At 43.1% G+C, this 16,867-nt stretch overlaps 1 protein-coding gene across 5 annotated transcripts in view; it reads right to left on the reverse strand.

The window, feature by feature from the left end:
- LOC124555813 (histone-lysine N-methyltransferase EHMT2) overlaps positions 1-16,867 on the reverse strand; it is a 280,266-nt gene that overhangs the window by 230,362 nt on the left and 33,037 nt on the right. For 4 of the 5 annotated variants that reach the window (XR_006968595.1, XR_006968596.1, XM_047129879.1 and 1 more), the window contains exon 2: positions 15,133-15,276. The exons of the other annotated variant lie outside the window; for it this stretch is intronic. Coding sequence is in view for 2 of the 4 variants with exons in the window: in XM_047129879.1 (XP_046985835.1) it covers positions 15,133-15,276 (144 nt within the window). In the remaining 2 variants the exon portion in view is untranslated. The remainder of the gene's footprint in view (positions 1-15,132; positions 15,277-16,867) is intronic. 5 annotated transcript variants of the gene reach the window in all.

Below are 16,867 nucleotides of genomic sequence, written 5' to 3' on the forward strand. Positions count from 1 at the left end.
CAGTATAAATGTGCTGTGCATTAGCACATGACAGTAACGTATAACAGGGGAGAATTCACACTTAATAACTAACACATCACAAACTTCAAAGGTATGTATTTGTTGCAAATGATCTCTTTGACAATCACGTAATATTTGTAACTCTGAAAACTATAACGTGTCAGTAAGTGTGAACTTCTTACCAAGCATACATTACTGTAATTGTGCCAACACACAGCACATTTACTTCGATTAGGTTTAGAAAGACTTTTATGACAGTTATGTATGTTCTACATTTGGTGGTGTCATATTTGATGAAAATGTAAAAAAGGTTAGTTGAACTTTATTAGATCACACATTTCAGGCATAGCCCATCATCAAAAACTATTTTATGTAGCAGTCATAAGCACATAGAAACCAAGAACTAGACATGATAGAGAAATGTGTGTCACACACTACACTGTAGGTAGTACTATTAATGACACTCAACAAGTAACAGAGCTGATGAAATAATTTTAAATACAATCAATGTGGCACAATCAAAATTACAATTTCAGCTACTAGTGCTAAGTGAATAAGAACAGTGTCAATATTCATTTGAAGGAAATAGTGGGTCCAAAAATTAACAACTGTACGTATCAGATGGCTTGCTGAGTGATACACTGCAAAGCCAGCACAAGAAATTTTGATTTCCATTTAGATTTATTTGTTACATTTGACTGCAGAATGCCATGATTAATTACAAAGACACCACGGAAACAACCATACAAGGGTAAGTGGGAAACAACAAATCAATGACAAAAGTAGCTAAAATAGTAAATGCACTGTTATATATGCCATTGTCACCAGATGGCATTAAAACCAATTGACCACAAATAAAACGTAAAATTATTCATGTAAAAAAATATATTAACAAGTGATGCAAAGTAATAAAACAACAACGAATCTACTAAAACATAAATGAACACAGTCATGTGTCACTTCTGCAAATGTACGAAGATGCACTAAAGCTAAACAGCTGATGCAACATGCACATTCAGAATACCAGAAACAATAGCAATTGATGCAAATATATAGCAAAAGGAATACTAATACCAATACATGCAATAAATTACCAAACATGATAGAAAAATTGGGTAGACATTTTTAATAAATCTTATATAATAGTATTAAAAATGTTACTTTATTTGTAATAGAAAAGAAAGATCAATAAAAATAAAATAAAATGCTTGCTTGCTGATAAATATAAACACAAGTAAAGTTGAAAGGAGACAGATTAATGAACCGGCAAATCATTAAGCGGCAAGTAGCAGGCATTGGTTTTTTAATTTTTTAGCAATTAGAGAAAAGGAAGGCCTGAGCATAAAAGTGTATTATTAAATATGCATTGTACAGAAGAATGTTTTGAATGCTTTTATGGAATTTATTACCTGACAGTGTCAAGATGAAGTTAAGGGAAAATCCACCTGAACGACAATATGGAACGATGTGTGTTACAGTTACTTTTTTTTAACTAAGCCAAGACCTAAACACTTTAACAAGAGTTACTTTTGAGTGGCCCCCAACCAGAACATCAAAATTGGCCTTTCATTAGGTATACTCCCTCCTTGCCACAATTCAGTAATACAATTATGACAAAAACTTCAGTCTCCATGCCGCTGTTAAGTAGGCCAAATAATCAGCTTTTGATCATCTTTGCTTTCTGCAAGACTGTGATGGAATTAATTTATTATTATTATTATTATTATTATTTATTTACTTTCTCAGACGTTAAGTCTGGTTAAAAATGGAAAGTGACGCAGACCTTGATCAAGCGTCACTTCTTTTTAACTGTACGGTATATGTTATATTGCATTTAGGAACTTTCGGGCAATTGAGCATGTATCAATAATTACGGATTTCTGTAGTTGTATATATAAGTTTGGATGTAGCTGTATTGCATTTATGTACTGGTGGATATTGTGTGGTATGACTCCTGTAGTTGATAGTATAATTGGTATAATGCCAACTTTATCCTGATGCCACATGTCCTTGACTTCCTCAGCCAGTTGGATGTATTTTTCAATTTTTATTCCTGTTTTCTTTTGTATATTTGTTGTATTGGGTATGGATATTTCGATTAGTTGTGTTAATTTCTTCTTTTTATTGGTTAGTATGATGTCAGGTTTGTTATGTGGTGGTGTTTTATCTGCTATAATGGTTCTGTTCCAGTATAATTTGTATTCATCATTCTCCAGTACATTCTGTGGTGCATACTTGTATGTGGGAACGTGTTGTTTTATTAGTTTATATTGTATGGCAAGTTGTTGGTGAATTATTTTTGCTACATTGTCATGTCTTCTGGGGTATTCTGTATTTGCTAATATTGTACATCCGCTTGTGATGTGATCTACTGTTTCTATTTGTTGTTTGCAAAGTCTGCATTTATCTGTTGCGGTATTGGGATCTTTAATAATATGCTTGCTGTAATATCTGGTGTTTATTGTTTGATCCTGTATAGCAATCATGAATCCTTCCGTCTCACTGTACATATTGCCTTTTCTTAGCCATGTGTTGGAATGCGTCTTGATCGATGTGTGGCTGTGTTAGATGATACGGGTGCTTGCCATGTAGTGTTTTCTTTTTCCAATTTACTTCCTTCGTATTTGTTGATGTTATTGTGAAGTGGTTATGAAGTTGCAGTGGTGTAGCCGATGTATTTATATGAGTGATTGCTTTGTGTATTTTGCTAGTTTCTGCTCGTTCTAGAAAGAATTTTCTTAAATTGTCTACCTGTCCATAATGTAGGTTTTTTATGTCGATGAATCCCCTTCCTCCTTCCTTTCTGCTTAATGTGAATCTTTCTGTTGCTGAATGTATGTGACGTATTCTATATTTGTGGCATTGTGATCGTGTAAGTGTATTAAGTGCTTCTAGGTCTGTGTTACTCCATTTCACTACTCCAAATGAGTAGGTCAATATTGGTATAGCATAAGTATTTATAGCTTTTGTCTTGTTTCTTGCTGTTAATTCTGTTTTCAGTATTTTTGTTAGTCTTTGTCCATATTTTTCTTTTAGTTCTTCTCTAATATTTGTATTATCTAGTCCTATTTTTTGTCTATATCCTAGATATTTATAGGCATATGTGGGTATGTTCCAGTAATATTGTATCCATAATTTGTATTATTTAGCATGTTGGATAGTGGGTTCAGAGCAAGACAGAACCAGAAAGGACTTAATGATTCTCCTTGGTATATTCCAAGCTTAATCTGTATTGGCTGTGATGTGATATTATTTGAATTTGTTTGGATATTATTATTATTATTATTATTATTATTATTATTATTATTATTATTATATTACTATTATTTGAAGAAGTCACAGCCATCCAATATGAGTGAGCCAATGACAAATTCTGCTACCAGTTTTTTCATGTGTGTACCAAGTGATCCATGTTGATTTACAGCCTAGTCACACTAGCTGTGGAAAATTAACCACCTATCATCAGACTAGACAGATATTTTCCATACAGTGTCTAATATGGTGAGGAAGAGAAAAACAAAAAGGATGCTGCAACTTAACATGGAACTGAACATCCGTCTCTTTAGATAGAAAGCCTACAGTTATCACTAGCAAAAGTTTCCTCCTGAGAGTCTACGCAGTGCACCTATAGCTAATAAAGGTGTATTTTATATGCAGAAAAGCTTTTGTGTAATATTTCAAGTAATTCCTCTTCTGTCTGTTCTCAATGTAACCCAGAAAAATGTTGTGTTGCATTTGTTTGGTTGATTAGGGGCTAAGGGACTAAACAGCAAGGTCATCAGTCCCTCAGTCCAAAGGTGGTTAATCTGGGTGTCTGCGAAGTACATGTTCTGATGATGAAGGTATGTAGGAGCAGAAAGACCGAGCTGTGGAAAGCAATACTTATGCTACAGTTGAGAGAGAATTTATGGAGGAGCATAAAGATTGGACAAGTACGTTGGTCAGAGCAGACGAGGATTCTCCCTGGGATCATCCAATGGTGAGAGAAGCCCCACAACACATCCAACCCACGTCAGCCCAATGGAGGGCGAAGACAACTGCAAAGCAAAGAAAGTCTTCAAGTCAGCATATTCAAAACCATACAAGACAGAAGGCTACAAATGTAATAGACATCAGATGGACCATCAGTAATGAAAACAGCAGGGGAGAAATTGGTAAGGCAGCAGGAGGGAACCCCAGGGCTCTGCTCCAGAGTAGTTAAGGCATTAAAGAGCACCCACTATTCAACAGAGTGCTACCTCTAAATCAGAAAATAGGGGGTGGCAGGAAAGGAAACAAACATCTACAAGCAATTAAAACATAATAAGAGTGGGATGAACGAGTGAGTTGGTCAAGGGCATAGGGGCAAGGGTCCCTCAGACCCAACAGGCAGCAGTAGATGGCCCCTGCCCCTGCACTAAGGTAGCTTAAATCCTTATATCTGAAAACAAAAAACACTTTCATAAAGAAAATGCACAATCAGTTCAACAACCTGTGAACAATCTGCCAACATTTGAGGCAACGATTTCGGAAGGCCATGCTTAGCACGGAGGGCCAGAAGGAAGGGGCCATTCCAACAGGATTTGAGCTACTGTCTGTAAGGCCCCAAAACTACAATTGGGAGAGGGGGGTGGGGGGTGCTCGTTATAAAATAAAATAAAATAAAACTTTGTGTTAGCCTGATATGACCAACATGGAGGAGATGATGGATTCCTTTTGGGAGGAATGGAATGAAGAGTGCCATGGAGCAGCAGTCTCCACAATAGTGCAGAGTTTATTATAGAGGGCAGTACCCAACCGGATGACATTCCATCTCTAAGTGAAACACGGTGTTATTTGCACCCACAAATCTGCACCTTGGATCAGCAAAGCAAATGGGGGGGGGGGGGGGGGGGGGCAGTAATCACTCCTCTAAACAAACAGTCAGCCAGTTTATTTCCTGAGATACCCACATGACTTTAGACCCATAGCAAGACGAACGAGCAGTCAGCATGACTAAGTTGAGAGAGAAGGTCATGAATAGCAGAGACCACAAGGTGACAAAACTAACATCGGTGAATGGCCTGAAGACTGCTCTTTGAGTCACCGCATACCCATATATGGTCAGGGGAGGTCAGTTTAATGAAGTGGAGGGCTCTGTTAATGAGTATAAGCTCCACTGTAAAAACACGACATGTTCCTGACCACCAGGGAATGTAAAAGCGTATCCCATCTTAAAGATGATCTTAGAGCTGTCAGTGTAAAATCTGGTAGCACCCTGAAGCTCCTGAAGAACCGAGTGTAAAAGACGCTGAAAGGTCACAGGTGCAACTGAGGTTTTAGGACCTTGAAATAGATCAGTCCTAATTCGTGACTTGGACACCAACCAAGGGTCGTGGGAGGGGGGGGGGGGGGGGGGGGGGGGGGGGGGAGAGGGGGGAAGGAGGAGTGCACAAGAAAATGTGGGGAGTACATTCCAGGGAGGAGAGGGGGAGAGTCTGGCAGAGGGCTGTGAGGTGCATTCAAACTGATAATCCCACCTGAGGGCAGGTAGTAGCAGATCAATGCCACACATATGCGAAAAGGATGAGATACATTAGATGGCTAGGCAATTGCTGAATGGCAAATGCATACGAGACTGATAAGGTAAGATACCCCTTCGACCCCTTCAACAAGAAGGTGGTCTATGGGATTAGTCCACACAGGCCAGCAGCCAGATGAACTACACGATGACAGATTGGGTCTTACAATTTCAAAGCTGAATGCACCACAGAGAGCCATAATCCTGGCAACCATAGTCCAGTGAGGATGGAACCAGGGCCCAGTAAATATGAAGAAGAGCAGCACGATCCACACCCCAAGACCAAGAGGTGTGAGCAAGGAAGCAGAGAGCATTAAGCTTCCACATGCAACTATACTTCAATTGACGAATATGGAGCAGCCATGTCAGCTTTTTATCAAAAAGGATGCCTAAGAAAGAGGACGTATTTGAGAGTTGTAGCATCGCGTTTTAGTACCTGAATAGTGTAAATTCACATAGTCTCCTTCCGCCGCCGAGCAGTGTCAGCAGTGCGCAAGTAGCAGCATTACTGCATTTACTAGGCAATCTTGTATTTTAATAACCGTTTAAATTTTGTCGATTTGTTTGCGCTCTCTGTAGATTAGTTCAGACGTTCTTTGCAAAACAGTTTTTAGCATGGATAGGGACTGCAACTGCTGTGTTCGGATGCAGGCTGAGTTGGCATCCCTTCGCTCCCAGCTTCAGGCAGTGTTGGCTTCGGTCACACAGCTTGAGGCTGTTGCCAATGGGCATCACTGTGGGGGTCCGGATGGGGGTTTGTCGGGGACGGCCAGCTCGTCCCACGCATCCCCCAATCGGACTACGACTGTGGTTGCCCGGGATACTGCCTGCATTGAGGCTGATCCCTCATCTGTGGTAGAGTGGGAGGTCGTCTCAAGGTGTGGCAGGGGGCGAAAGACATTCCGGAGGGCTGAACGGAAGGCCTCTCCAGTTTGTCTGACGAACCGGTTTCAGGCTCTGTCTCAGGCTGATACTGATCTTCGGCCTGACATGGCTGCTTGTCCTGTTCCAGAGGTTGCCCCTCAGTCTGCAAGATCCGGGCAGTCGCAGAGGGTGGGCTTACTGGTAGTTGGGAGCTCCAACGTCAGGCGCGTAATGGGGCCCCTTAGGGAAATGGCAGCAAGAGAGGGGAAGAAAACCAATGTGCACTCCGTGTGCATACCGGGGGGAGTCATTCCAGATGTGGAAAGGGTCCTTCCGGATGCCATGAAGGGTACAGGGTGAACCCATCTGCAGGTGGTCGCTCATGTCGGCACCAATGATGTGTGTTGCTATGGATCGGAGGAAATCCTCTCTGGCTTCCGGCGGCTATCTGATTTGGTGAAGACTGCCAGTCTCGCTAGCGGGATGAAAGCAGAGCTCACCATCTGCAGCATCGTCGACAGGACTGACTGCGGACCTTTGGTACAGAGCCGAGTGGAGGGTCTGAATCAGAGGCTGAGACGGTTCTGCGACCGTGTGGGCTGCAGATTCCTCGACTTGCGCCATAGGGTGGTGGGGTTTCGGGTTCCGCTGGATAGGTCAGAAGTCCACTACACGCAACAAGCGGCTACACAGGTAGCAGGGGTTGTGTGGCGTGGGCTGGGCGGTTTTTTAGGTTAGATGGCCTTGGGCAAGTACAGAAAGGGCAACAGCCTCAACGGGTGCGGGGCAAAGTCAGGACATGCGGGGACCAAGCAGCAATCGGAATTGTAATAGTCAATTGTCGAAGCTGCGTTGGTAAAGTACCAGAACTTCAAGCGCTGATAGAAAGCACCGAAGCTGAAATCGTTATAGGTACAGAAAGCTGGCTTAAGCCAGAGATAAATTCTGCCGAAATTTTTACAAAGGTACAGACGGTGTTTAGAAAGGATAGATTGCATGCAACCGGTGGTGGAGTGTTCGTCGCTGTTAGTAGTAGTTTATCCTGTAGTGAAGTAGAAGTGGATAGTTCCTGTGAATTATTATGGGTGGAGGTTACACTCAACAACCGAGCTAGGTTAATAATTGGCTCCTTTTACCGACCTCCCGACTCAGCAGCATTAGTGGCAGAACAACTGAGAGAAAATTTGGAATACATTTCACATAAATTTTCTCAGCATGTTATAGTCTTAGGTGGAGATTTCAATTTACCAGATATAGACTGGGACAGTCATTTGTTTAGGACGGGTGGTAGGGACAGAGCATCGAGTGACATTATACTGAGTGCACTATCCGAAAATTACCTCGAGCAATTAAACAGAGAACCGACTCGTGGAAATAACATCTTGGACCTACTGATAACAAACAGACCTGAACTTTTCGACTCTTTAAGTGCAGAACAGGGAATCAGTGATCATAAGGCCGTTGCAGCATCCCTGAATATGGAAGTTAATAGGAATATAAAAAAAGGGAGGAAGGTTTATCTGTTTAGCAAGAGTAATAGAAGGCAGATTTCAGACTACCTAACAGATCAAAACGAAAGTTTCTGTTCCGAAACTGACAATGTTGAGTGTTTATGGAAAAAGTTCAAGGCAATCGTAAAATGCGTTTTAGACAGGTACGTGCCGAGTAAAACTGTGAGGGACGGGAAAAACCCACCGTGGTACAACAACAAAGGTAAGAAACTACTGCGAAAGCAAAGAGAGCTTCACTCCATGTTTAAACGCAGCCAAAACCTCTCAGACAAACAGAAGCTAAACGATGTCAAAGTTAGCGTAAGGAGGGCTATGCGTGAAGCGTTCAGTGAATTCGAAAGTAAAATTCTATGTACCGATTTGACAGAAAATCCTAGGAAGTTCTGGTCTTACGTTAAATCAGTAAGTGGCTCGAAACAGCATATCCAGACACTCCGGGATGATGATGGCATTGAAACAGAGGATGACACGCGTAAAGCTGAAATACTAAACACCTTTTTCCAAAGCTGTTTCACAGAGGAAGACCGCACTGCAATTCCTTCTCTAAATCCTCGCACAAACGAAAAAATGGCTGACATCGAAATAAGTGTCCAAGGAATAGAAAAGCAACTGGAATCACTCAATAGAGGAAAGTTCACTGGACCTGACGGGATACCAATTCGATTCTACACGGAGTACGCGAAAGAACTTGCCCCCCTTCTAACAGCCGTGTACCGCAAGTCTCTAGAGGAACAGAGGGTTCCAAATGATTGGAAAAGAGCACAGGTAGTCCCAGTCTTCAAGAAGGGTCGTCGAGCAGATGCGCAAAACTATAGACCTATATCTCTGCCGTCGATCTGTTGTAGAATTTTAGAACATGTTTTTTGCTCGAGTATCATGTCGTTTTTGGAAACCCAGAATCTACTATGTAGGAATCAACATGGATTCCAGAAACAGCGATCGTGTGAGACCCAACTCGCTTTATTTGTTCATGAGACCCAGAAAATATTAGATACAGGCTCCCAGGTAGATGCTATTTTTCTTGACTTCCGGAAGGCGTTCGATACAGTTCCACACTGTCGCCTGATAAACAAAGTAAGAGCCTACGGAATATCAGACCAGCTGTGTGGCTGGATTGAAGAGTTTTTAGTAAACAGAACACAGCGTGTTGTTATCAATGGAGAGACGTCTACAGACGTTAAAGTAACCTCTGGCGTGCCACAGGGGCGTGTTATGGGACCATTGCTTTTCACAATATATATAAATGACCTAGTAGATAGTGTCGGAAGTTCCATGCGGCTTTTCGCGGATGATGCTGTAGTATACAGAGAGGTTGCAGCATTAGAAAATTGTAGCGAAATGCAGGAAGTTCTGCAGCGGATAGGCACTTGGTGCAGGGAGTGGCAACTGTCCCTTAACATAGACAAATGTAATGTATTGCGAATACATAGAAAGAAGGATCCTTTATTGTATGATTATATGATAGCGGAACAAACACTGGTACCAGTTACTTCTGTAAAATATCTGGGAGTATGCGTGCGGAACGATTTGAAGTGGAATGATCATATAAAATTAATTGTTGGTAAGGCGGGGTACCAGGTTGAGATTCATTGGGAGAGTGCTTAGAAAATGTAGTCCATCAACAAAGGAGGTGGCTTACAAAACTCTCGTTCGACCTATACTTGAGTATTGCTCATCAGTGTGGGATCCGTACCAGATCGGTTTGACGGAGGAGATAGAGAAGATCCAAAGAAGAGCGGCGCGTTTCGTCACAGGGTTATTTGGTAACCGTGATAGCGTTACGGAGATGTTTAATAAACTCAAGTGGCAGACTCTACAAGAGAGGCGCTCTGCATCGCGGTGTAGATTGCTCGCCAGGTTTCGAGAGGGTGCGTTTCTGGATGAGGTATCGAATATATTGATTCCCCCTACTTATACCTCCCGAGGAGATCACGAATGTAAAATTAGAGAGATTAGAGCGTGCACGGAGGCTTTCAGACAGTCGTTCTTCCCGCGAACCATATGCGACTGGAACAGGAAAGGAAGGTAATGACAGTGGCACGTAAAATGCCCTCCGCCACACACCTTTGGGTGGCTTGCGGAGTATAAATGTAGATGTAGACTGTGCAACAACGTCCAAGCACTGGGTCCCCAAACAGAGTTCTGCATCACAATGGGCCATGGTATGATGAAAAAAATGCAGGACTCATGTTTTTGCAGGAGATAATTGGAAATCATAGAAAAGGGTCCACACAGAAGCCCGTCAGGTGGTGCCTTAGAGTTGATGTTCAGTCAAGATTACTGAGTGGGAGATCTACCAAATACAAAAGTCCTTGGTATACAGCGCAGGGGTGCCCAACAGCCCAACACAGGTGACTAGCTCATTGATGACAACGAGGAAGAGTGTGACACTTAGGACTGAGAACTATGGGACACCATTCTCTTGGGTCTGTGGAGAACTCAGTGAAGTACAAACTCGAATGCAAAATAATCAGTGGGATGAAAACTGTCAAACAAAAATTGATAGGAAGCCTCAAAAGCCCCAATCACAGGAGGTAAGTAAAATGTGACTGCACCAAGCAGTATTGTATGCCTTATGTATGTTAAAAGAGACTGCAATGAGGTGTTGGCATTTAGAAAAAGTCTGTCATGCTGCTATTTCCAGCCAGACCAGATGGTTGGTTGTGGCTCGTCCATCCTGCAAACTGTCGAAAGAAGTTGGGTTTTTGCCTAGCTTACTGATTGGGATGACAACACTATCTCACAACTGCAATGGGAAGACACCTTCGAGTGAAACACGGTTGAAGACACTCAATATATGTAGCCCTTCAGTAATATTCAGATATTGGATCATCTGATTATGAACTGAATCATAGCCTAGGGCCATATCATGAAACGAGGCAAGAGCCTAAAGCAGCTACCAGTCAGTGAAAGGTTCATTACACATTCCAGTTTGGCTTGGCAGGGAAGAGTGGTAAAACATATGGAGTCATCTTCAGTTTGTTATTTCTGCAGTCGAAAGGTAGGCTGATCAAAAGAGGATACCGATGCTGTCGCACAGTGAGTCACAAGGTGTTCAGCAACAACTGAATCATTGATCGAAAGACCACCTGGATGGACAAGGCCTGGAAGACTGAGCTTGGCCCAAAACTGGGATGAAGAAGCGTATGTTCCCAAATTTGAGGCATAATGCTCCTGGTATTCCTTCTACAGCATTTAATGAAGTAGCAAGCCTTAGCTTGAAGTTGCTTAAAAGTGATAAGGCTGGTCTGTGAAGGATGCAGCTTGAAACAATGCAGGGCTCTTCAGCAATCCTGAATAGTTACTGTGATGGCTTTGGTCCACCTTGGCACTGGCCAGCAGTGGAGGGGACCTTTAGAAAAGGGAGCAGAAGTTCCAGTAGCATGGATGATAACATCTTAGATGTTTTACACAACCTCGTCAGCGCAGTCTGACGGGGGAAGGGGGGGGAGGGGGGTGGGGAAGAGGGAGGTGTAACACAGAGGCATACACAACTGACTCTGCGAAGCACACAATGTGATTGTCAGACCATCTGGTATTGACAAGGAAACAATAGAACCAATGGAAAGTGGTCACTGTCACAAAGATTGTCATGTAACGACCAGTGCAGTAAAGCCAAGAGACTGGGAGAAAGGATTGTTTGAGCAATAGCTTAAAAGGCGCCATATAAGGCAAAGAGACACAGACCATGGTCAGTGAGGAACTGGTCAAGTACAGGGAACACACCAAATGAAAAAATCTTCAAGAACCAGGGAAGAACATTCTGTTATCACCATAAGTCGATTAAACAGTGACAAGACAACACAGATACACACAGTGTGCATCAGACAGTCCATTTGGGTAGAAGTCTTAGGTATAATTGTTCTGACTGTGCACTTGTCACGCAGTACTCAAGTCTTAGGAAAGCAAGATGATACAATAAACACATTTTGACAACACTGCATGTAGGTGGATCACTGGCAGGTTACAGGCTGACCAGAGTTACCTTCTGCTGGGCTCAGAGTTGACTGTCAAAGAGTACTGGAAAGAAGAAACATTTAGCAGCAGTAGGGGCAGTGTCAACCATGGGCTACAACACAGTGCTAGGATTATAACATTACCTTACCTGTTCAAATATTTTCAAATTTCACAGTCCTTCTACTTGGTATAGACCTCTCATGGCAGCCTCTGGGTCACAGATTTCCAGTGTAACTTTGGCTTCAAGGGGTTGTTTTGTATTCTAGTTCTCGAGTCGCCAGGGAAACGGCAGCTGACCCGGTTCTCCAGTAAGCAGTTCGCCTCATTCAGCAGGGGTGGCCATCCCACCCTCCAGGCCGGGCCTCGGACCCTCTTCGTAATTATTTTATTCTACGAGACCGCCTCTCAGTCTTGGAAGGAGTTCTCCTTCTGGCTACCGATGATACAGCTCCTCGCGTGGTTGTTCCCACAAGTTTACGAAGGGAGGTCCTCACATGCGGGGCACTGGGGCGTTTCCCGTACTAAAACCTTGGCTCGCAGACATGTGTACTGGCCCGGTATTGACAGAGAAATTGAGCACTTGGTGGCCGCCTGTTCCCAGTGTGTGAGCCAAGGCATCTCCCAGGGCAGCGTTCTCTTCATGGCCGCCGGCAACCCAAGCATGGGAACATGCTCACATCGATTTTGCAGGCCCCTTTCTCAATGGCTTTTGGCTCATTGTCATTGATGCTTATTCCCGATTCCCATATATGGTTCGCTGCTCCTCAACCACTTCAGAAGTTGCAATCCAGGCACTAGCAAAAATCTTTTCTGTGGAAGGTCTGCCAATCACCCTGGTCTCGGACAATGGACCGCAGTTTATTTCACAGGCCTTCCAGGATTTTTGTAGGCGCTTCAGTATTCAGCACGTTTGCTCTCCCCCCCTTCCATCCACAATCGAATGGGGAAGCCGAGCGCATGGTGCGCACATTTAAGACGCAGATGAAAAAGTATGTGCACGAATTGCCTGCGGAGGAAGCATTGACGTTTTTCCTGACAGCATACCGGACCACACCAATGGGAGAACGCAGCCCCGCAGAGCTCCTCCATGGGCGCCAACCTAGGACTCTGCTGCACCTCCTCCGGCCTGGTCCTCGCCAGTCTTCGCAAAACGGAGTACCTGGCTTTCCACTGGGTATGTCGGTCTGGGCCCGTGGGTTTGGTCGCAATCCACGTTGGATACTGGCAGTGGTCCTGCGCCGAAATGGCCGCTAGCTCTATACCTTGCAGGCGGGGGACCGGGTGGTACGTCGTCACCAAAATCAGCTACGTCCACGTTTGGGTACCCACCCTCCGACCTCTCGGACACCGGCTTCCCCATTGCCGGCACCCGTGTTGGTTTCTCAGGGGACGTTACCGCCTCTCCCCGCTGTGACTCTGCCGCACTGCGATGGTTCTCAGCCTTGGCAGCCTCCAGTAGCTCCAGCACTGGCATCGCCATCATTCGAGATGCCCCAGCGAGAGCCGGCCCCCCTCGCAGGCCTGGTTTCTCAGGAGGCTGGTTCACCTGTGGTCGTCCCTTCCCCATCGTCCCCGCCACTGGGTCTTGCCCCTCCCAAGGTGGAATAGGATCCGGAGTTCGACAGCTTGTCGCCCGTTCTGTCCCAGACTCCCGTGGTGGGACGACGGGGGCCTCTTCGTGTGGGTCACTTCCAGCCGCATTCGAAGGTTCCGGCTCGAGGGTTGGCAGATCCCCTCGACTCCGGCCTTCCAATGGATGTGGAGGTCATAGCTCCTGCCCAACGGTCCACCTTCCGACGCAGTGGATCACAGTGGCTTCACCCCCCGAAGGAGGAGTAGTGCAGTAGCCACCAGAAAGATCGCGGGAGGCACACATCGGCACGGCGCGTCACGGACGGTAGTTGCCGCAAGTAGAGTCCCATCCACCAGAGGGCACGCGAGAATTCGGACGCAACCTCTGCCGGCATAACAACAACAACAACAACTCAGGCAGCACGGGCCGGGCCCAGTCAGTTAACATCGAGCATGCCTGGGACACAGTCCCGGTCTATGCTAAGTGAAGTGCTACGTAAACGTGAACAGTGTTACTACACTAAGTGATACTCCAGAAGCAGTCACCTCACAACAAACTACTACTTGGCTGCGAAAATATTTTACCTTGCTACTGTGTGCGGATCCAGGGACAATTGGGTAGTTTTATGTTTGTGGACGTATTTCATTTTATCCCAACATGTAATTCTCACCATCTGTTCATCTGACAGACATTTGTGGGATTAGATGTGTTTCCTAGGGGAATTATGACTGCTGTGGTCTACAGAGATGGTATCCTGCAATGATACATATGCATTTCCCTGAAGGATGATAATTCCGAAACACACAGGCCTCATTTAATTGATGATTTTCTGCAACATGAGATCATCACATATATCTAGAGTAGCCAGCACAATGCCCAGGCTTAAATCTGATTAAGAATGGGTGGGGCACTTTACGCTGAAGGATTGTGGCCCAAACACCACTCTCACGGTCCCTTAAGGACTTCCAGAATACACTTTATCTGCAATGGAAGGCATTACCACAAATCAAACAGTACGATAAAGTATAGTGAACTGCTGCGCATCCTATACACCCGACACTGACAATCTGTACGCTGCCAGTGAAAGGACAACACATACATCAAATGCCACCCATAGTTCACAGCCACATTACTATTATACCTTTTATCCATTTCACACATGACAATACTGATATGCCACCCTTTAGAGAATATGCCTGCACCTTATCTCATGTTGTTTCACTGACCTCTAAGATTCCCTAACTTATAGACACAAGTTTAATAGGAAAGGTTCAAAGGCAACATAATTCTATTAAGATGAAATGATGACTTTGAGGTGTGTTTCTGAGAAATGAAAAAGTTTAACAAAATCATTTAAGCTCAATCTGTTATGTTTTAGTATGAGTCTCTGCAATAGCTAATACTGCTGAAAATTTGCAGACTTCCACAGTCTCAAATATGCACTCTCCTGGTCCTAAATCAAAATTTCATAGCTAAGCTACCTACATGTGAGTGAATCACAGAGCACAGAAGACCAACATACATAGGCAGGTAAATTTGGAACTGGGCCATAAATTGACTGCAGTGTAGAAGACACATTATTCTTCATAAACATGTACATAACAAAACTGTTTGTGTAAGTATGACATTAGTATTTTGGATTTAATATAGGATATGATTTAGATTCGATTTATGATTTCATCACTGACCTGTGTATTTTTCCTCATCCTCATCCTCCTCCTCCTCAACATCACCACCACCACCATCATCATCTGATAAAATCTCTCGCTTAATTTCTGGTGAACCAACATCAATTATACTGGAGATATCACTCTCACAGTCACTTTCATACACTAAAAACAAAAACAAAACATTTACGAATTTTGGGGGAAAAACACACTGTTATAACTAATTACGTATCTTAAAAGTGGTAGAGGGCAGCTGTGTATGTGGTAGCCTCTTCTCATTTGCAGAAGACAGTATGGAATGTCAGCTTCATTTATTAATGTTACTACGCCTCAGTTATATACTTTACTGTTTTAATTAATGCAGAAAATAATTACTCTTTTATAAGAACAGTGGTACCAATAAAGTGTTCAGAAACTGTTGGTAGTTAAACTTCAAATTCTAATGTGGGAAAGTACCACATTCAATTACCCTCTTCACATGGGATGTTTACATTTTGTTATAACACTCTGCTTCCATTAATTAAACATCAAAGAATTTTTTAAAAAAGTCATAATATACACTGACATTCTTGAAGTACAATTAATGAATTTTCAAATTAATGAATTTTCAGTTTCAAGAAGCAGCTCATTATATTAAAGATTTTTTTAAAGAAATGTTGATCCATTACTGCACTAACAATGAGCATCTACTACATAATGTTCACTTGAAATATTCCATTTTGATAGTAATACTGCATGACAGTAAAACTTCTATCGACTTTATCTTAATGGGAATGTCAACTATATGTAAGTTCTGCAGTGATACGGGAAACCTGTGCACAACTGAAATCTGCATTGTGAGTCAGAGATCTGAACCCCATATTGGCTTTATATGAATCCAGTGTCTTAGTCATTCACGAAACCACTAACACTTAAATCGAAATTGTCATCAATTTAAAATTTTTTGTATATGGACCCTCCTGCAAACACCATAGTTCGGGTAGCTGTTTTACTGCCAATAGGCTCCGTTACATATTGTAACATGTTTGCCAACAAGTGTAACTTCTCTGCACACTACTGTTAACTGTGTACAGACAGTGTTTGCTACGGAATTTTATTATTGCATGTGTTTCCAGTTAAGATTGTTGGATGAACCATGATGAAATGAATTGTTTAGATGCTTTCACTTGTTCCACAGTTCTTCGGTCTTGTTCTTTGGCTTTATCATAATGAAACAGCGAAGAAAGATTAAGGTTTAACATCATCACAAACTGAGCACAAGCCAAGACTGGACAGAATGTATGATACGTCCTTTCCCATGGTACCATCATGGATTTCACTTGAAGTTACTTTGGGAAACCAGAGATAACCTGGTGGGAATTTGAAAACCACTCTCAAATGACAGTTCAATGAACTGATTTTAATTCCATGTATATGTAAAAGGATGGTTACACATTTAAAATCTGCAATATTCAAGTCAATTTAGATGGAGCACTAACTAGCCTGGATAAGAGCTGGCAAGACAAGTCGGTGTAGTCTCATCTGAGAAACAGTAAATTAGCAAAACCATATGAAACACTAATCATAATGATCAGCTTGGACACTGAATTCAACTTCTTGTGAGTATAAGTCCACAGCCTTAACAAAAGTGCCACCTTGCTCAGTACACGTGTTAAGTTGCCATCAAGTCCAATAGTGAGCAACATATACTGGTTGTTACTGTCATGGTGAAGAGCAATAGGGCAATACTCAATGCATATACAAGGGTTGCCCAGAA

Source organism: Schistocerca americana, chromosome X, assembly GCF_021461395.2.
Source record: "Schistocerca americana isolate TAMUIC-IGC-003095 chromosome X, iqSchAmer2.1, whole genome shotgun sequence".
NCBI classification, from domain to species: Eukaryota; Metazoa; Arthropoda; class Insecta; order Orthoptera; family Acrididae; genus Schistocerca; species Schistocerca americana.